The 21,463-nt window shown below is 45.9% G+C and overlaps 1 protein-coding gene and 1 non-coding gene across 2 annotated transcripts in view; one reads left to right on the forward strand and one right to left on the reverse strand.

Moving 5' to 3' along the window:
* Positions 1 to 1,562: 1,562 nt before the first annotated feature.
* On the reverse strand, positions 1,563 to 1,636 carry TRNAN-GUU (transfer RNA asparagine (anticodon GUU)). The gene has a single exon. It is a non-coding gene; the product is annotated as a tRNA-Asn (tRNA).
* A 4,543-nt stretch (positions 1,637 to 6,179) lies between these two features.
* The window catches only part of MAPRE2 (microtubule associated protein RP/EB family member 2), a 92,242-nt gene continuing 76,958 nt past the window's right edge, over positions 6,180 to 21,463 (forward strand). The window contains exon 1 of the mRNA XM_064170686.1: positions 6,180 to 6,308. Coding sequence (XP_064026756.1) covers positions 6,237 to 6,308 — 72 coding nt within the window. The 5' untranslated portion in view covers positions 6,180 to 6,236. The remainder of the gene's footprint in view (positions 6,309 to 21,463) is intronic.

The following is a 21,463-nucleotide window of genomic DNA, read 5'->3' on the forward strand; positions in this document are numbered from 1 at the left end:
TCAGGCAGTTTGAATCACACTGCAAACAAGGCACGTTGAGTTTTATCAGAGGGAAGCAGCATGTTTTGTTTGGGTTTACAATATTCAGACCAAGTGGAAATGCTGTGAGTAAATTCATTCTTGAAGCCTCATTGCAATATGGCTCTTGAAACTCACCTTGGATCTCTTGACTCGGCTCTGCTGGGAACACAACATCCCTTGACAGGCTTATGATTCTCAGTCCAAGAGTATTTGCAAGCCAGAGGCAAAGAACAGAAGAAGCAAAACTGAAGCAGCAGAGTCTTGAGCTCTTCACGTCTGCTGTTAGCTCAGAAGATGCTGTCTTGCAGGAGTACCTGCAAATACAAACACCGTTTGCCAGTGTTTAAATCTTGTGGATTTAATGGCAAGCAAAATGCTTCCAAATGCTCCCAAATGCTGTCTGCTTTGCTTTGTGAAACTGGGAATAGCTCGCTGGCAGATGGCACGAGCATGCTGCCAGTATTAATAGACCTGCAGCACAAAAGAACAGGTGACTGCTGCTTGTAGCGGAGCTGGGCAGAGAGGCAGCAGAGAGCTGCTGTCTTGCCAGCACTGAGGCTCAAACTCCAGCTACCAGCCCGCACCAACAGAGTAAGCACTTGCCTTGGCATTCGATGCTCAGTACAGCATCATGTTCTCTGGAGTGCTTAGTGGCCAGGGTAGGACCTCCCATTCATGCAGCTCTGCTCCACTTCAACAGGCTAGTTTGCAGGTCTGCTGTAGAGATAAATAATTTAGTTACTACCAACCAATCAGATATCTAATCCCCCTGATGTTAATAAAGTGTGCAACATACACAGACTAGGGCTTGAAACTGTTTTTTTGGGTCTGTTTTCCTGCTAGCTTCTACATTTTGTTTTTGCAACTCAAGCTCTCAGGCATTATTAATTGCAGTAACTTTTGGTAATGGGCTCTATTCTACACCTTTCAGTTCAATTCCGTTAACCCTTTCAATCCCTCATGATCTTTGGTGTCAGTCATAATAACGAGACATGTAAAGTACAAAGAAAAGCAGGAAATCTAGAGATGGAAGAGACCAGACATTGATCACAAGCTTCTTTATGCCTCCTTGGCAAGCGGCAGGATATTTGCCAGGAGTATACACTTCTGTAGGGGAAGTGAGGGTCGCAAGGTGCAGCTGAGCACAGCCTGGGGATCGCCAGAGGAAAGCTGCTGAAGTTTTGAGCAGCAGCTGTCTCCTGGAAGGCTTTTGAAGCACAGATTAAATAATTCCTAGATGATGAGAAAAAAAACAACAAACCAACAAAACTCTTAAGAGAAACAAAATGTCTGGGCTCCCACACTGCTGCTGTGAGTGTGGCCCTTGCCTTCAGAGACAACTGAGCCACCGGAGAAGGCACAGGAGACTCTTGGCATTCTTTGTTATACTCTGTTGTGTCTCTTTCCTTCGCAGCTCCTTGACTTCACCACAAAATCAGCAGCAACTTCCCCCTCAGTTGTTTTTTCTCTTCGGGGGGTTTGAATTGTTTGGGATGGAGAGGACCAAAGGTCCTCACCGCCGTGATGAGGGGATGCTGACTCGTCCCTGGGTGGGTTTGAACCACCAACCTTTCGGTTAACAGCCGAACGCGCTGACCCATTGCGCCACAGAGACGCCCACTGGGTGCCTGCTGTGACTGGCTGCAGCACTCCACCACTGCATTTTCTAGAGACAGACAAGTTCCAAAGGACTCCTCAGAGTTCACTTTATAAATAAGACAAAATCACCTCACTCGATTGCTCTGAAGAAATAGTCTGTGTGTTCTGAAAGCGTTTATACTCTGTGGAACGAGCTACTGTCTGTTTTTCTCTTCTCTTGCTGCCCTGCTGCTTTCCTCCCTCTCACCTTGCAGCTTCTCCCTGGTTTGGGTTCTGTAAGATATAAGGGGGGTGGAAAGGGAGCACGTGTAGTCTTAGCTTTTGGGACCCTTTGTCCCCAGGAGGGGATTAAGAGCTGGCAGATTTCCAGAAGCTGTTACCGGGGGGGATCTGATCCAACCGTAACACCTGCAAACCCCTCTGTGACTGGCCATGACCCTGCAAACCCCTCTGTGACTGGCCGTGATTCTGCAAACTCCTCTGTGGCTGGCCATGATGCTCCACCACTGACCCTTCAAACCCCTCTGTGACTAGCTGTGATGCTCCACCACTGACCCTTCAAACCCCTCTGTGACTAGCTGTGATGCTCCACCACTGACCCTGCAGACCCCTCTGTGACTAGCTGTGATGCTCCACCACTGACCCTGCAGACCCCTCTGTGACTAGCTGTGGTGCTCCACCACTGACCCTGCAAACCCCTCTGTGACTAGCTGTGGTGCTCCACCACTGACCCTTCAAACCCCTCTGTGACTAGCTGTGATGCTCCACCACTGACCCTGCAGACTCCTCTGTGACTAGCTGTGGTGCTCCACCACTGACCCTGCAAACCCCTCTGTGACTAGCTGTGGTGCTCCACCACTGACCCTGCAGACCCCTCTGTGACTAGCTGTGATGCTCCACCACTGACCCTGCAAACCCCTCTGTGACTAGCTGTGGTGCTCCACCACTGACCCTGCAAACCCCTCTGTGACTAGCTGTGGTGCTCCACCACTGACCCTTCAAACCCCTCTGTGACTAGCTGTGATGCTCCACCACTGACCCTGCAGACTCCTCTGTGACTAGCTGTGGTGCTCCACCACTGACCCTGCAAACCCCTCTGTGACTAGCTGTGGTGCTCCACCACTGACCCTTCAAACCCCTCTGTGACTAGCTGTGATGCTCCACCACTGACCCTTCAAACCCCTCTGTGACTAGCTGTGATGCTCCACCACTGACCCTTCAAACCCCTCTGTGACTAGCTGTGGTGCTCCACCACTGACCCTGCAAACCCCTCTGTGACTAGCTGTGATGCTCCACCACTGACCCTTCAAACCCCTCTGTGACTAGCTGTGGTGCTCCACCACTGACCCTTCAAACCCCTCCATGAGCAGGCAGCCTCACTGCTGCCCGACGGTGCTGCATTAGCAAACGGGACTGAAACTCAGGCTGTTTTCCCCGAGCCTGGAGTGTCAGCAGACAGATGAACTCTGTGCTTTAAACACTGATACCTTGTTAAGCATGAGCAGATTTTAAGGAGCTCTTGCAACCATCCTTGCTCAGGAAATCAGATGCATTTTGAAGGCTTGCCTGTGCATGGTAGCAGCTGGCAAGAGCAAGATGACACCAGCAGAGGTGGGTACTGAGACTTAAGAGACTCCTCAGTAAGGACTAACCTACTACCCCCTTGCTTGCAGCTATGTACTCACCTCTCCTGGTTTCAGCTGCTAAAATATGATCTGGTCAGATAAGCTTTAGCAATCTCCTCTGGTTACAATGGCCAAAATTGTGATTACTCTCACAGCTGCAGCATGATGTGTTTGCCATCAGAACTTTACTAAAGCAGTTCTGGCAGGTAGTGCAAGGGTGCCCTCAAAGTTGTAAGAGGTGTTGGTGGTATTCAGAAAATAGGACTTGTTTATTTTTTCCCTATGTGCAGGGTTTTTTGGGGGAGAATCTCAGCCACTGAGCATTTTCTCTCTTGATTTTTTTTTCCCTGACTACTACAGATGCTTGGTTTCACCATTTCATATGATAATATTGAGGTAGTTATTAGCAGCTAAACCAGCAGACTTCTAAAAGTTAAAGCATCCTCTCAGATGTCTTCCTAGTCCTGTATCTCTACACACAGAGCATGGTTTCAAGACCCAGCCTAAGAAGTACATCAGTACAGAGCTGGCTGCACTGAGCACAACATCCTAGAACTCCTATGCTGATTTCCTCCTTTCACCCACACCTGTGGCTTCCCTCACCATGCCTGGGGAACATCAATTCAAAAGAAGTGAGAACTCAACCAAAGGTATCAGAGCTGATCTGTTTTGTCAGATGTTGCTGGAGGGGATAGAGCCTGCACACCTCTGCTAGAGGACCTCACAGTGGTAGAAAAGAAAATGAGCTTGTCTCTATTTCTCTTAACTCTGCTCTCTTTACTCCTGTGTGCTGTGTTTAAGTTGTGAACTCACCAAGATGTTACCTTTCTCCCAGAATCACTGAACTTTCTTTAAAGGGTGAAATACTTTTACTGCCCTCAGAGAACGCTGCAGAAGCTTCACATTCATGTACAGCAGAGCACGAGATTAGAGCCACAGAAAGGGACGTGGGTGTCTATCCCGTAATGGATTTCAAAGTAAAAGATGCTTCATCTTGCCTGCAGAGGCACAGAAGCAACAAAATGCTGTAGTTTATTAAGCAAAATTTCTTGTTGTAATGAAGGCAGCTTGTTTTCTCTGACACTGGGAGGTGAGAGGAGCACAGGCAGTATGAAACTAATATTCCAATTTTACAGTGAAAGCTCTACATGGATATATATATAAAGACCAGTTAGCATTTTCAGACAGAATTTACCTGGTACTGTGTGAAGGGATAAATGTTCTTGTAATCCTTCTAAAAGTTAAGACTTGCCCATATCACTAATTCTCCAGAAAATGCCTTAAGTCTTCATATCAAGATGGAACAATCACTTCAGGAAATGTTGGGCATAATGGCCATTACTTGCACAGATCTTGTTAACAAGAACATAATTTCCTAATCACTCCCTTGAAAGGAGAGCCAGATGATAGAAGCATAGTTGAGCTCCTGCCAGACACCTCAAGAACTCCAGTTTCACACCCAGGCTTGCAGGGGAGTGCCAGGATAACCTCAATTATGCAGTGGAGGGGAAGAGAAAAAGCAAGCACTATGCTTAGTGTTTCTTATGCCTGTGTACTGTCAGCTGGGATAGTACAAACACCTGAGTAAGAAGCAAGAGTGCAGACATCAGGATGTGTTTGTATCCCACACCAAGGCAACATGTAACTCTGCAGGCAACAGTGCCTTGATGGCAACATCTTAGTGCATCTCCTCACCCTCCTGAAGGAGGCCCTGAGAAAAAAGAATGCTGACTGCTTTATTAAGATGTGGTCAGAGAGCAAAAGAACAGATTCTAGCTTTTATTGGTGGCAGCCCCTCCACAGTGAGGGCACATCTGTGATTTTATAAGGCATGCAAAGGGCTTTGCTCTTTCATCATCCTTGTGATGCAAGTGGTGTAAACAGGAGCCTTCATTGGCAGTGGAGGCTCATCAAGAAGTGATGCAAGCAGCAGCTGCTGCAAGCCCATAGATTTGTGGGTTTCAATACTGTGCAGCTCTAATTCAAATAACCACAAGAAGCTGTTAAACTTCCCTCAGCTTATCCCAGCAGTGCTTTTAAAAAGCAAATCACCAAGCAGGCTCTTCCCACTAGATGTTTGAGGGCCATATAGTAAGTGCTGCACATATTAGAGATGACTTTTAATTTTGATTAAGTTTATTTTTGAGTACTGTGTTCAGTTCTGGGCCCCCCAGTTTAGGAGGGACACTGAGATGCTTGAGCGTGTCCAGAGAAGGGCGACGAGGCTGGGGAGAGGCCTTGAGCACAGCCCTACGAGGAGAGGCTGAGGGAGCTGGGGTTGGTTAGCCTGGAGAAGAGGAGGCTCAGGGGAGACCTTATTGCTGTCTACAACTACCTGAGGGGTGGTTGTGGCCAGGAGGAGGTTGCTCTCTTCTCTCAGGTGGCCAGCACCAGAACAAGAGGACACAGCCTCAAGCTACGCCAGGGGAGATTTAGGCTGGAGGTGAGGAGAAAGTTCTTCACTGAGAGAGTCATTGGACACTGGAATGGGCTGCCCGGGGAGGTGGTGGAGTCGCCGTCCCTGGAGCTGTTCAAGGCAGGATTGGACGTGGCACTTGGTGCCATGGTCTGGCCTTGAGCTCTGTGGTAAAGGGTTGGACTTGATGATCTGTGAGGTCTCTTCCAACCTTGGTGATACTGTGATTTTGCTCATTTACATTAATATAAAATAATAACTCCTTAAATTCACCTAATTGTTCCCATTTGCTTGTGAAACTTTCAATTCCTTATCCAACTTTTTTTCCCCTCTGCCTTTTTCCCTTTTTAACAGAACACTTTACAAGTTGACAAGATTATTATCTTGCCCCATAGTAGTTTTTATAGGCTCCCTGGCTTTCTAATTAGGATGAAGGGTGGAGTTAATCGTTTAGCCACACCCATGGTGAGGTTTATAAGAGGAAGTTGTGGAGTGGAAGCTCTTTTCTACTAGTCTATGCCAACTGGCAGTTTTATTTAACAGAGGTTTATTTTTATTGATTTTTTACTGTTACTATGTCAAAGCCTCTTAAAAGTTCCCATAGCGGGGGTGCTGCTCTAAAGGAATCTCTGAAGCAGCAAGGTAAGGTAAGTCGTGGATTCTGCTTTACTACTTTCATTCAGTTTTGCACATATTTCTGTGGCAGAGGGCTGAGTGTTAGTGCAGTTTCAAAGTTCTGTGTTCTCTTTGCCATGGGTAACTGGAGCTCTGTTTTGTCTTCCTATAGCACTAACTCAAATGGAGAAATAACAAGCTTTAAAAAAAAAAACATCCTCAAGCTTATTAGAGTTTGCCTTTTGTCACAAGGTGGTCAGGCTTTCAGAACTGATGACTTTAAGGGCTACTTTGCATCACCTGCCCACAACACTAAGGTTAATGTGGCTGTTGTAATTGCGCTGTTGTTCGTTAAGTCACACCAATATTAATTTCTCTAAGCACACAAATGAAAGATATTGCTGTGCTTTATTGCACAATGGCTGGGACTTAGTCAGGACTTTTTGATACACCCAGGGATCCTGCTATAATTTTTGGTTTATGCTATACCACGGTTTCCTTATGTATACTTGTAAATAACTGCTTGTAATTGCTCTGCTGGGCAAAGGTCTTGTGAATTACTGTGGATGTATCTCCATGAGATTAGCTGCTATAAAGTTTTGTTTGCTCTTGGACACAGAGGTTCATGTTGGTACCATGATTCTGTAGGCAGAGTCATTGGACACTGGAATGGGCTGCCCGGGGAGGTGGTGGAGTTGCCGTCCCTGGGGCACTTCAAGGCAAGGTTGGACGTGGCACTTGGTGCCATGGTCTAGCCTTGAGCTCTGTGGTAAAGGGTTGGACTTGATGATCTGTGAGGTCTCTTCCAACCCTGATGATACTATGATACTATGATCTGTATCAGCTGACAAGATGTCTGGGTGAAATGACTTCATCATGATCACCATTTCATCATTATCATCAGTTATCAACCAGAGTCAAATGTATTGTATCAAACAGTCATCAGAGCAATGTAGGATGTGCAGCATGGATGTGCCAAGAATGCTTGTCAGCATAAAAATTATCTCTGTCCTCATACTGCTTACCTGCCTGTGGGCTTATTGCTGGTGTGATGGTAAAGCAAAATTGTAAGGAATTGGGGAGTGGGAAATGAACCTTGGAAATAGTTTTTAGGAGCTCCTTTCAGGCCTCTGGGAAAACAGAAGGCTTTGGAAACTCAAGACACTTGTGTCTGGTTGTTTATTAAAAGTTAACTTTTCCCTCCAGTTATTTTATCTGTACAGAACTAGGTTGGGGAACAGTTGTAAGTTTTCTCTTGTGAGCCTTCCATTTAGAAGTAGATGCCACTACAAGTTTTGTTACCCACTGTGCCCTGAGCATGGGAAGTACTTGAAGGTCACCAGCACTAGTTGTTCTCTAGAGTGTGCAGCTACCAGTACTGCAGTAATAACCAAAGGAATGATTCCCACAAACCTGGTGGTGTTGATGGGCTCCCTGATTTTTGAGCTGTAAGCAAACCTGTAAATTAATGTGGCTGTCAAAATGCTGACTGATGGCCTCTAGGGCAAAATGGCATGACTGAAGTTGGAGAGGCTGTCAGAGCATTTGGACTGTGATCAGTAGACACAAATAGCAAATGCATGTCATGTTTGAGCAGAGATGTTTTCCACCCTGATAATGCTGTGGTTTTCCTTTGGAGCTTTTGCTGCCAATGTCGAACTCGTAGGATGCTCAACTTGAGCAGTGTGGTCATTCCTGGGTTTGTTTTTTTTTCTTTGCCATGTGTTTTTACTGATATGTAACAAATTGTGGCTGTGCTAGATTGTGGTGAGGAGTCTTGATTGACAGCACACCCATCCTCTGCAAAGGAGTCCCCTTGACTTTATCCACTGCCACTCTTCCGGGGGGGTGTGGGGTGTGTGTGGGATGTGCTGCACTTGGATTGTTTCTGAGTATTTTTAAGTGCCTGATGTAGACCAAACTGTTAAATTATTTCCTGTTAGCTTTTGCTGTATTAGTAAATGAGAGAGATGAGGGGAAGCGATGTCAATACTGGCAAAGAGCCTTAGGTGTGTCTGCTCTTGGATACTTTTGGATGCCCTTTCTGAGTTAGGGAGAAAGTGTGAGCTTTTGCAAGTGGGTGTGTAGCGTTAGTTACTTTTTGACATCACTGCATAGCTTTAATGTGTTTGTAAATTTGGGCATCCCTCTAAGCAGGGATTAAAGTTCAGTCACTTTCTAACTTGAAAAGCAGCATTTATACAATAAAATACTTTTACAGGCTAATTCTAGCACTGACCTGCTCTTCAGCACAAGTGAGTCAAGGGATGTTGACTGTCCTGTGGCTGATTTCTTACTACATTTTATAAATTCAGATAAATCTTCAAGAAGGATGTGGAGATGCTGGAGTGTGTCCAGAGAAGGGCCACGAGGACGTTCAGAGGGCTGCAGCAGCTCTGCTGTGAGGACAGACTGAAAGAGTTGGGGCTGTTAAGTCTGCAGAAGAGGAGGCTCCCAGGTGACCTTATCATCACCTTTCAGGATCTGAAGGGGGCCTACAAAAGAGCTGGGGAGAGACTTTTTAGGCTATCAGGGAGTGCCAGGAGTATGGGGAACGGAGCAAAGGTGGAGGTGGGGAGATTCAGACTGGACGTGAGGAGGTTGTTGCTCAGCATGAGAGCAGTGAGAGGCTGGAATGGGTTGCCCAGGGAGGTGGTTGAGGCCCCATCCCTGGAGGTGTTTAAGGCCAGGCTGGATGAGGCTGTGGCCAGCCTGCTCTAGGGTAGAGTACCCCTGCCCATGGCAGGGGGGTTGGAACTAGAGATCCTTGTGGTCTCTTCCAACCCTGACTGATTCTATGGTTCAAAAGGCTGCTTTTAAGCAGCCAGACCAAGCATTAGGGTGCTACCTTTCTCTTCTGACTTGATTTTTGGAGCAACATATGTAATAAAGGCAGAAAGTCAACGTGGATGCCTTCTTGGTAATTAAGAAGCAGATGGCCAATGACAACCTTCTAGCAGCTGATATCTGAGGTGGTGTATGAAGACTGACACTGACAGCCAGATACTGCGACACTGTTGTGTTAGTCCCTTCCCATTTCAATGCTTTTGCTGTCAGAAGATTCAAGCACAAAACTTCAGCATATTTGGTTAGATACTGAAATTGTCTTGCAGTTGATTCCTCCTTAGTCTATGCAAGGCAACACAAATGTGTTTGGAGTTGAGCTGGGGAGGGATGTGGGGTGGCTTGCAGGTTCAGCTGGGGTGAGTACCAAGAAGGGAGTGGTGTGGGTGGCCTGAGTTGGTCCAAGGGGAGGAGATAGGCTTCCCAAGAGGATAGGGAGGGCAGAGTGAAAGGAGTGAGGCAGCTTCTGAGTGTCAAGCTTTGCTGGCTCTGCACCATCTTTGGTCTCTCTCCTTGTTTCACATCATCTGTTCTGATTACACCAAGAATGTGAATTTTGTGACTCCAGGATGAGGACAGAAAGGCATTTTTATCTACATTCTCAAGTCAGCCAAAGTCAGTTTTATCTGAACTTCTGAGAAGATCCAAGTTAACCATGCTTAGCTGGGTGCCTTACTGCATTATGAATCAACACACCACTATGGATTCTCCTGTTCAGCTGTTGCTTTAGATTGTGGAATCCTGATGTCATAAAGGTTTGACAGATCCTAAAACCACTGCAGTATCCTTAACATTACTGAATTACCTTACACACATTTTTCTCAGGGCAATGCTGTCAGAGGAAAGAGTTAGCTGGCTTTTTCTGCCCTAATTTAACTCAAGTTAAATCAAGCTGCTGAGCTTAAACACTGTCTTGTAGACTTGAGTCTTTTAAGTGTTTGTCCATCTGGCAATCATGCACATAGGCAACAATTTCCATCACAAGGAAGAAGCCTGAAGTTCAGCTTCCTTGTGCAAGTTGCAAAAGATGCAGTATGCAATGACAGATCTCATAATTACAAACTAAGAAAGAAATATAACTGCCAGTCAGATGTCACTTGGCCTGAGATGTTTTTGAGGTGTATTCATAAGATGCTTGGAGGCCACATCAGCTGAAGGATGTGATTAGCATCCTGTGTATGACTGGAGTAGAATGGATTGTCTCTGCTGCAGCAATGATCTTTCAGTGGGATGCAAAGACTACAGGCAACATGTGATCATGCTAGAAAACCAGACAGAGAAATCCTGTGATGGGCTTGTCAAATGACAGGGAACTTATTATGTAGCTGTGGAACAGACCAACAAGAAAGGCTTGTCTGACCCATGGCTGTGACATCCCTTGTCTTCCTCTGAAAGGAACTCCTAGCTACTGGTACAGTTCTGTCCATTAAACAAAGTGGCACAGAGCAGTTGATTCTGCTTTGGTGCAGCATTCACTATGTGCTACTGCAGGACATTTCAAATGCTGCCTTTCACACTTTGGCCATGAAGATCATATTCCAGGTTTTACTGAATCCAGTTATGCACAATAAGACACATAAAGTGTGTATGTCATGCAGTAGCTTATGGGCACCCATTTAGATCCACTGAGATTGGTGGCAGAGGGTATTGAGCCTCTGAGTCATTTGCCATTGATGTTCTGTTGTGCAGTGTGGTGGTTATCAAAGGCATTTTTTTCCTGATGTCCTGTTTCCATTTGGTAACTCATTGCTAAAACTTGGAATTGCAGGAAAAGGTTTGCTCAGAGCAGTGTCTGAGGTAAAACTGGATGTTATTTCTGCCTTTCTCATAGCCCTAAGTACACAGGATCATTCTGGAAAACTCTGGAGAGCCCATTTCAAAGTCACTGACAGGAGCTGGGTGTCAGGCTGTGTGCTTGTGAGGTGCTGCATCAGGGTATGGAGTTGGCTTGAGCTTTATGGGGGTAACCACCCACTTGTTTCTGTTACATGAGGATAAGTGAGGTGTTAAAGGCTTCCAGCCCACGAAGCTGATTTTATTAGAACATTAAAATGCATGTTAGAAGCCAACCACTTACCAACAGCAGAGAGAGCTCATAGGTGAGATGAAAGCTCTTTACCTTGGCCATGGAAGGTATACATGATTATCCTGTGCAGTAGCATCCTTCCTGTCTATTCTTCTATTTTTTTTGGTTTCTGAAGTTGAAGGAATTCTGCACTGTCCCCAGAGGAGTTTATTTTTACTCCTTGTTGTGTTTGCCTTTTGCTTCAAGTCCCTGGCACAAGCTCAGTGCTTTGCTGGGGCATCTCCATTTGTCCACCTGTGTCACATTGAGCATGGAGAGATTTCAGTCCCAGCTTGCCCTATGGTGTGCACTCACAGCTGAGCCTCACAACAGTGCAATAAATAGCTCTCTGTGTATCAACACAATAAATTCAACTCTGAGTTGGATTCTTTCACATACTTGATGCTTTTCCATCAGCATCAAGCAGAAACAAGCTCACCTATTCTGCAGTGTGGACTGCCAGAACTCATGGCTTTGTTCCAAGTAAACAAATTGGCTATAAAAGCAGCAACTTGTATTTCTGAATTCTTAGTCAGGGAACTTTTACACTGGGCTTTTATATACTCTTTCCCTGTGTGGAATAGTTGGGGAAAGAACCTTGAGCAACCTGGTCTAGTGGAGGGTGTCCCTGCCAGTGCCACAGGAGTTGGAACTAGATAGTCTTCAACATCCCTTCCAACTCAAACACTCTATGAATCCATGAACAATAAAAGGCTGTGAGCATCTCTGCTGTGGAAAGAGGAGCCTTTCTGGGGTTAAAAACCTGTTCACTTCCCAGAGTAGCTTCGTGTTGCTCGCTTAAAGCTGGAACTATTTCAGTTGCATTATGCTCTGCACATCTTGTATCTCAAAATACATTACCTCAGTCACTTTCATATTCTGTAAATTAAGCTTCAACACCAACTTGTCATTGAAAAGGAGTAGGAAAGCTGAACCCTGACATCATCTCTGGGATGCAGCACTTTCCCAAAGCCAACACATTAAACTGAGAGCAGAATAATGCTGAAGTGAAATGATGTGGTTGTGCTCTCGACAGGCAAAAGGCATTCAGCTTGGTAAGGTGCCAAGCAGTGACATTTGAGAGCCTTGCAAAGCCTTCCAGCTGTCCTGTGTACGCTAAGTAGTTGGGTGAATTAGAACTTGTCCCTGTGAATGTTTCACCAGAAGTGACCTTGCCTGATCCGGTTAATTCGAGCTCAAGTGCAGCTTGTTGCAGTCTCCTGATAATCTTTTGATCGTGACTGCACTGCTCTGAGCATCCCACCCAGTGCTGAAGTGAAGGGCTGTATTTGCAGAAGCAGAGCAGAGCTTTCCCCCTCTGCTGCTCCCAGCTTGCTGTGGGAGATACTGCCCAGCGTTGTTGACTCATGTGGAAGGTGTGGTGTGTTTTGACCAGGGATGGAAGGGCGTAAGAGAGTCACAGCAGAGTGTAGCAGAGACTGAGACAGGCCCTGCAGGGAAATCAACCTTATGGGAAAGCGTAGGTTGAATCTTGCATTTTTGCTACATGATTTAACAAGCAAGCTGACTACCAAAAAGGGAGAAAAATTGGACTTGCACCACAAGCACATGAAGTGGACTGAGAGAGGGAGACCTGCTTTCAGCTGCTGTTGGATGCTTCAGCTGTGGCTGCTCATTTCTTCCACAAGTTTCTGCCTTGTTTCCCCTTGGGCATGTTTGGATTGGGAATATCTTGTTGCAAGGACTTCCAATAGCTGCCTAATCTTGTTGAAAAGAGAACAGCTTTGTTAAATGAGTGCATGCTTGAGAAATGAGGATTTCATTCACATAAGTTTTATTTAGAGCCCCAAAATGCATGTTCACCTTTAGCACAGGTATTTTGCATCTATCGCTGTTTATTAAAGCAGTTGTGCATGAAAATATCTGATATCTGCTATCTTGGGAGCCCTGGATGCAAGGAGAGCGAGTTCATGCAAGACAGAAGATGTGCCAAGTGCTTTCAGGCTCAGCTGAAGCACTCTTTGGCCACTTCAAAGAAAAAACAGCTAATCAGGAGGCTGCTGCCACAGCTGGAAGAAAGTTCACCTAGCAGTATCAGCAGGAGCTAGGCTGTCTAGGGCAGATGGCATGTGCCTGAGAAGAAACTAAGACTTGTTCTCCTGCACATGATTTGCTGTACTGGGTTATGAAACAGGTTTATGAAACAAACCAAAGCACTGAAATTGCCAGAGTTTTGCTTCCCTAAGCTACCGGTCATAGAATCGGCCAGGTTGGAAGACACCTCTGTGATCATCCAGTCCATCCTAGCACCCAGCCCTAGCCAATCAACCAGACCATGGCACTAAGTGCCTCAGCCAGGCTTTTCTTGAACACCTGCAGGGATGGCAACTCCACCACCTCCCTGGGCAGCCCATTCCAATGCAAATCACTCTCTCTGGCAACAACTTCCTCCTAACATCCAGCCTAGACCTCCCCTGGCACAACTTGCGACTGTGTCCACTTGTTCTGTGGCTGGTTGCCTGGCAGAACAGACCAACCCCACCTGGCTAGAGCCAGTCTTTGTCTTCTAGATAGGAAAAGGCTGGTTGGTGTGGAAGTTCAATCTGTAAGGGGAGATAGTGTGGGTGTAAGTGACAAAACACCCAAAGTATCCACATCCCCAGTTAAGGGAGGACTTTTTTTGCTTAGTTTTTATAGGAAACAAAAATATAAGTGTCTGAGAGACAGCGAGAGAAGTATCTACTCTTCAATTATGTCTAGTACTGGAATGAGTTTAGTGCTCCTTCAGTGCTTACAAGCAGCATGCTGAAGGAAAAACTTTATTTCCATTGCTGTGGAAGTTTTAATTCAATCTGATATAACAAAACAACTTGGAAACTTTCCAGGTAGCTTGCTTGTTTAGTGAACACAAGTGATGCATACATCTTCAAGTTAGTGGCCTGCTCCAGTGTGCTGTGTGGCTCCTGTCTGCAGAGCAACATAAAGTTCCTGTGAGCTTTGTGCTGCAGCCGCTTGGAGCAAACACTGCAACTCAAAAATGCAGCCCAGAAAATTCTGGTTTGCTCAACTTCAAATACAAACTTCCCTTTCAGAACAAAGCAACCTTAACTTGAGAGGCTGGAGTTTGACAGTCAACCTTTTGAACCTCCTCTCATACATATTGCTTCAGTTGCATAGTATCACAGGGTACCTAGATGAGATAACAAGCTGTCACTCTTATCTCTCAGGCTGGAATGTTTTCCTTCAACTTGAAGTTCACAAGCTGTGATCATGTGGCAATGTTATTGTAGCTGGAGGAGTGAAAGGTATTTATGCAGCTTTCAACTACAGTCCTGCTCTGAAGAACCCCTCCTTGACACTCTGCATTTTCTTTAACATAGACACCCCTTTTTAGTTTCTAGCTCTATATACACTTAAGAGCCAAGAAGCTGAGTTGGCTTTATGCTCCCTTTGTGAAATACAGATTCTGCAGCTTTCTCTCTCATTACTTGTGTGGGGTCATTGCCGCAATGTCCTCAGGATGCAGTGCATGTCAGCTTTCCCATAGTCCAGGCAGGATGTAATCACAGAAACATTCAGGTTGGAAAAGACCCTTAGGATCACCATGTCCAACCCACATCCCTACTCGATAAAGTTCACCCTAAACCATGTCCCCAGGCAGATGTTGTCCCCAGTTTCATACAGACCTTTTACAAGTGCAGGCTTCTGATGCCTACTGGGGATATAGGTAGCTGTTACCCCTGCCAGTGAAGTCCTGCTTCTCTTAATGATCACAACTACTGCCACTAGGATAGGGTAAGCAAATCAGTGCTCACTGCTTGAAACATGAACAAACCCCAAATAGCATTTCTCTGCCTGTTCCCCCAAGGGATCCAGCCCTATCAATCCTTCTGTGCCACACACAGCAATCATGACTGCTTTCTGTCAAAATGCCTGCAGAACAGTATAAAGTGATGGTGTGGCCTTCCTCCACCTTGTCAATGAGGATGGTTGAAGGATTGGTCCCAAACTAATACTAAAGGTATCTACCCCTCAGCAGCTTGGAGAAGCTTAAATTGTGCCACTTCAGAGAGGTCCACGACCACCTGGTTGTGATGATGTCACTGGGACCAGATAAACAGAGTCTCTTCAGCAGAGACCGGCACTCAGGGGTGCTTGTCCCACAGTAGGTCTCTGGAACAGTGACTCTTACATGCCACCTAAGAAAACAGGATGGTTGGGATGGATTAGGTGAAAAGCAGAGGGGCAAACACTCAAACATTGTTGTCTTTTGGTTTATGACTCGGAGCACATGTGGTGATCTGTGCAGTACAAGTGAGACCATGCTACACTCTTCAGTGTATCTTTGGGTGTCATGTGAGCACTTTATCTGATCAGGACATTTCCACAAACTACAGCCTTCACAGGTCTGTACATCTGTAACTGACTGCAAGTCAAGTTCTGCTCACTTGAGGGAAGAGTCCAAGAACTCTTTATCTGCTTCAGCTGTGCTGTGAAAAGCAAAGCTTTGGGGTTTAGATTTATGTATTCTGATACCCTCACTGGGGCTCCCTCTCTCGAGTAGGGCAAGCAGGCAATGAGCAGCCTGTAGTTACAATACTTTTACACCAACTTACTGGACCACACAGGTTGAAAGATCTTCTTGTCCCACCCCTGTTCAAAGCCATCCCAAACAGATCAGGTTGCTCAGGAACCTGTTGAGCTATGAATATCTTGAAGACATCCAGACTTCCAGCCCTGCTGGACCCAATGTTCAACCACCCTTGTGATGGAAACATTTATTCTTAATGCTAATTGGGATGTGCCCTGCTGAAACTTGCCTGTTGCCTCTTGCAATTTCAGTGTGTGGCTTGTAGAAGATCCTGTCTCCATCTTCTCTACACCCTCCCCTTAGGTTGCTGTGGGCTGCAGTGATGCATCCCCCCACACCCTAAGCCTTCTCCATGCTAGACAAACACAACTCTCTCACCCTCTCCTGTATCACAGGCTCCATCTCCTTATCTTGGTATAGTAGACTGGGCTCCAGTAAGTCTATCAGTGGTGTGTGGCCTCCCACTACACAGGTGCTTTGCTATTGCAAGCCCTGAACACCAGTGAATAATTAGTGTCCTGGATCTGCAAGGTCAGCCCAGGCTAGGGTTGCCCTTCTCTACTGCAGAGGCATAGTGCTGAGTCTTTTCCAACTTGTCCACCAAGACCCCCAGGTCTTTTTCCCTCTAAAATTGGTCTCCAGCTGCCTGGCACTCAGCAAGGTCATTCCCTCCCAGAGGCAAGAACTTCCCATACTTGCTTTCCAGGCCTGTCCTTGCCTCTTTTCTAATCCAAAATAGACACAGGTAGTGAGTCTTGCACTTGTAACAGATTTGCAGTTTTTAAGGAAAGCTACTGAACTCTGTAACTCAGCAAAGATCACCAGTCCACAAGACAGACAACTTTCAGGCATGTCCACATGCAGTTGCTACTAGCTGGCCTCCACGTGTCTTGATCCTTGCATATCTAAGAAGGAAAAGCTTTCCTATACCTATGTGTACCCAAGTCTCCAACCTGTGTTTGAGGAGATCATGTCTGGTTTTAAAGCTTAGTATGCCAGCCCACTCAGTAGAGTTATTCCCTGTTTCTGGACAGCAATATCAGTCAGTGAGGGGAAAAAAAGTAACTCTAAAAATAAATCCTTTTCTATGTCTGCTTCAGAGAGGATTAGATTCAGAGTTGATCCTGGGAAAACCAAAGGGCAACCCAGAGATATAAATAAGGAGAAAACATTTAAGGCTGGAATGCCTTCAGGCAATATTATTGCCAAATTCTTCATAATATGAAGCCTTAGTGCTGGCTTTTCTTTCCTCACTATAAAACATATGCATCACTGCATCATAGCTTTGTGTTTATAAGGATGAATGTATTAGAAGTGATTCTTGTGTGTACAACTAAGCAGACACCTGAGCAGTTTGTTGTTCTCAAACCAGCTGCATTCTGTGAGCTGCTGTAGTACCTGTCAGTAAACGCATCCAAATGCACAGCACAGTGGTAGGTACAAAAGCACATCAGTAGCAAAGAGCAGACAGGTGCCAGACAGAACTGGGGATCGTGTTAGATGTAGAAAGCCATCAGATGTAGGCACTGATAAAACAAGCAGGGCAGATTTCTAGTTAGTGTAATAGTGCAAGGCAGACATCAATGACTCTCAAGTCACGTTTAAACAGAAGGATGCCTCAAATAATTGAAGGAAGCTTGTTTGCTCCAAAAGGAGCAAAGAGACACTTTTTGGCTGAAATGGAGCTAAGTGTGATGGGGCAGCCTGCTGCTGAATACAAAGAATGACAAATACACATCCTCCTCTGTCTGTCTTATTAGATCTGCCACCTACTGCTTTACATACTGGACTGGCACTCCTTGTTATGCCCCAAAACAAAACTAGCAGTTTGCCAAATCTGTCACACTAACTAAAATCACACGAGCTGAGCTCTGTTACTCCCATTGCAAGTTGGGAGATAATTACTGCACCTCAAAGTCCCTGGGCGGGAGGGGGGCAGGGAAGCTATTTGTTAATGGGAGGAGGGCAGGGAGTCTGCTGTGGAAAGGTAGGTGCCACACTGCAGCTGGCTGGAGCTTTGAACCCAGCATTGTCTCCAAGGCTCTTGGGTCTTGGAGGCTGCAGTTTACAAGAGATTGATGGAGGGATGGGGAGAGGACAACCAAAATGACAAAAGCTACTTTACTGTTCTTATAGGGAGAACATTTCAGTGGCTTCTTAAGCAGGGTAGAAGTTTTCCTGAGAGATGCTGTATGTTGCTTCCTCCTAAGTTAAGTAGGACATGCTTGGATTTACTTTATTGCAAATGCCACACACACACAAAAGTACTTTCTACACAAGAGGAGGGAAAAGAGTTTCATAGAGAGTCTCTGGGAGCATTTTTTTATGCCAGCAGATGACTTGAAATCAGAGCACTGGCAGAGAAGCAGAATTGCTGGGACAAAGCTGTGTTTGAAATGGCAAGAGCAGAAGAGCTGGGGAGCTCTGTTGCGTGCTTGGTAGCAGCATCTTGCGTCGTCTGGGTCTGTGTTTCTCGTGAAGCACTTGGGGTCAAACTAGGTTTGTCGTGACTTTGAGTTGGGCAGAGTAACCTCCTCTCTTACTTGAGTTCTGTGCTTTGAGACTTTGTGTCTTCCACACACTGCTGCAGAGCTCAGCCCTCAGCAGGTACAAAGAACTTACCCAGGAGCAGTGAGACAGCACAGGGTTGGGCTGGTAGTTAACAGTGAGTTGAGAAATCTGCCAAGCTGTCAAGTGTGATGGGGGTTTCTGTTTTGGTTTTTGTGATTCATGCACAGCTCATAAAGCCAGCAATTCTTTCCTTTGACGCTGGGAGCCTTAAAACTATTCTTTTAGCTCATCTTTTCAACAGGAAAGTGTATGTAAATAGTGCTGTACACTGTTTTCTGCTTTACACTCCAAGTTTGTCCATTTCTGCAATTTGTCAAGCTATTCTCTGCTCGGTAAATGCCTGGAGAACAGCCACAAGGGGTTTGCTTCAATTCTTTCAGTTGCTAAAATGAGTTGGGTTTGAAGTTGTTTTCTGTAGCTGCCGAGGATATTTGAGGCAATAATAGGTGATTTTCAGCCTACATTACAAATTGTTTCCATGCAACATTGCATTCCCAGCCCTTGGCTGGGGTGTGGAGAGGAAAAAGGATCTGTGGAGCATGGAAGAAAGCATCCAGTGCACTGAGATGCAAAAGCAGAAGAAAAGTCTCTGTGCCCACATGGAAAACACAGTTCCTGGAGACACAGATTTGAAAGCATATCATAGGATGTACTGAAAAGCATTTAAATCACCTGTCCTAACTTTTCCTCCTTGGTCCTTCAAGCTAACAGCTTTTCATTGTAGGATCTATTGATGTGCTTCTAAATGCTCTTGTCTCTTCTGCAGATCACCTCTGCATTTTTTCACATAGATGCCTCTACTCTGCTCTGCTGAGACCCCATGTCAAATATTGCATCCAGTTCTGGTGTCTCTAGCAAAGAAAGACAGAGCTGATGGAGAGAAACCAGAGGACTCAAAGATGATTGAAGGCTTGAGGCATCTCTGCTATAAGGATAGGCTGAGGGAGCTGGGGGTGTTCAGCCTGGAGAAGACTTCAGGGCTGCCTTTTCAGTACCTGAAGGAGTCCTGCAGGAAGGCTGGAGAGGAACTTTTCCTGAGGGTATCTAGAGACAGGCCAAGGGGGAATGGTTTGAAGCTGAGGGAGAGCAGGGTTAGACTGGAGCTGAGGAAGAAGGTCTTCAGAACAAGGGTAGTGTGGCTCTGCAATAGGCTTCCCTGGGAGGCTGTGGATGCCTCCTCCCTGGGGGTGTTGAAGGCCAGGCTGGATGAGGTCTTGAGTAGCTGAGTCTAGTCAAGAGGTGTCCCTTCCCATGGTGGGGAGGTTGGAGCAGATGATCTCTGAGGTCTCTTCCAATCCGAACCATTTTGTGGTTCTGTGATTTTGCTTTTTGCTTACATTCTCAAAGCTCTCTGGCTTAGCCCAAGTTTTGTTTTCAGTTTTTTCTTGCTTTGGTTCAGTATTTGTTCAAAATGAATGTTTTGCAGCATTTCCAGGGATCCTGTCATACACATCCCTTCTGTGTAACTGTGTGAATGAGTTCAACAGATAACAAAGTTTGCAGATGTAGCAATAGCTACCAAAAAACAAGTTCACAGGGAGGACAAGCACTGCACTGAGAGGCAGCAGGTGAAAGCCTCCTGAGACCAGATCAGCCCTGGAGAGCAGTTGTCTTGTTGAATCACTGGAAATCCCCAAACCCCAGGAACTCCAAACAGCAAGAGTCTGCCAAACATGCCTAGGGCCTTCACCAGCACACACTAGCACCAGTGGCAGGTTGTGTAACTCAACTGCATCTGAGAAAGTGACAAGTGTAGGCTACAAGGCTGTGTATACACCTGGTGAAGTAAGGGAACCCTGAAGGGCTTTCTGAATGCCTACCTGGAAACCCCTGGGTGGATCAGCTGCAGTGGGTGATGAGGGGTTGTGGGAGTGGATAGTGGAAGAGGGACAACTGAGTGCACTGTGTGAACAGTCCTCAGCTATTAATGTGCTCAGTTCTGTTAAACTACTTAACTCTAAATGTTTTAACTCTAAATGCTTACTAACAACTTTGAGCTAATCCTTAGTTTCTGTCCTGGGAAAAAAAAAGGCGTAATCTTTTTATTTTTATGTGTTTCACTACATAGAATTGTCTGGGATTCCTCTTAACATTGGTGTCAGGGGCTGCTTTCCACCTCCTCACCCATCGTGTCCTGTTTTCAAGTCAGTGCAGCCTGTGTGTATTGGGGAGTTCTGAGGAACTGAGTCGTCCTTGAGCTTGATGTAGAGCAGTGATACAATGCCTGAGTCTGCAGCTGAGAACTGTGCATGGCCTGGCATGCAGTGGGAGGAAATGTGGCATCCTTTACTCCTCCTGTTTTTATTGCACACCTCTATCCCTCCACCCTTCCAAAGGAGACTCCAGCTCCCTATTGTTACCTTCCTCACATTCATTAACTAGGACCTCTAATGCATTCCTTTGTCCACCTAAATTAAATTCCACCTTAATGACCTGGTGTTTCCTACCACTCCCTTGCCTGGTTGCTGCTCTGGCACCTCAAAGCCAGAAGTACAGGTCGAGGTGTTGGCATGGCTTACAGGGCAGGTGGAGACCTGACAGTGCTACACCACACAGCATCAGACAAGTGCCAATTATCTCATCTGGCCACAGCACTGCTCCCTGCACTTCAAGTGAGTGCCTGTATGCAGCCAAAGTCAGGAGCTGTTGCCGAGGTGTATGTGCAGGTCAAGCCACAGAGATACATCACCACCAGTTTCCAAGTTTTGCAAACCTCTGCTATGAGAACTTCTGCTTTATCTTAAAAATTACATGAATGAAGTCCAGTGTGATGGCAGTACTCAAATCCCCCTCAAGCTCAAGTCTACATGGTAGAGACAGCGAAATTCTCTCTGTCTTTGATATGCCAGAGCTATCACTCTCCTCAGAAAGTAAAATGTGCCTCCCATGTCTAATGGGATTGCCTTGTTTCTCCACTGCTGTTGCCTTTTAGATGTTCTGGTCAACACCATCTAATGTGAGATTACATCCAACCACAGTCTTAAGAGTGTCCCATCCTTAAAAGTTATTGGAGTAGTGCTGTTAAATCCCAGCTGAAGTTCAAGGGGTCTAGTTGAGCAAAAGCCACCATACTATGATGGATTTGCTGATCCATTGCCAATAGGATGCCTGAGGTTTGTCAGCTGTGCTGGAATCAATTTCCACATTAAACAAAT

This window comes from Pogoniulus pusillus, chromosome 34 (genome assembly GCF_015220805.1).
Source record: "Pogoniulus pusillus isolate bPogPus1 chromosome 34, bPogPus1.pri, whole genome shotgun sequence".
Classification (NCBI taxonomy): domain Eukaryota; kingdom Metazoa; phylum Chordata; class Aves; order Piciformes; family Lybiidae; genus Pogoniulus; species Pogoniulus pusillus.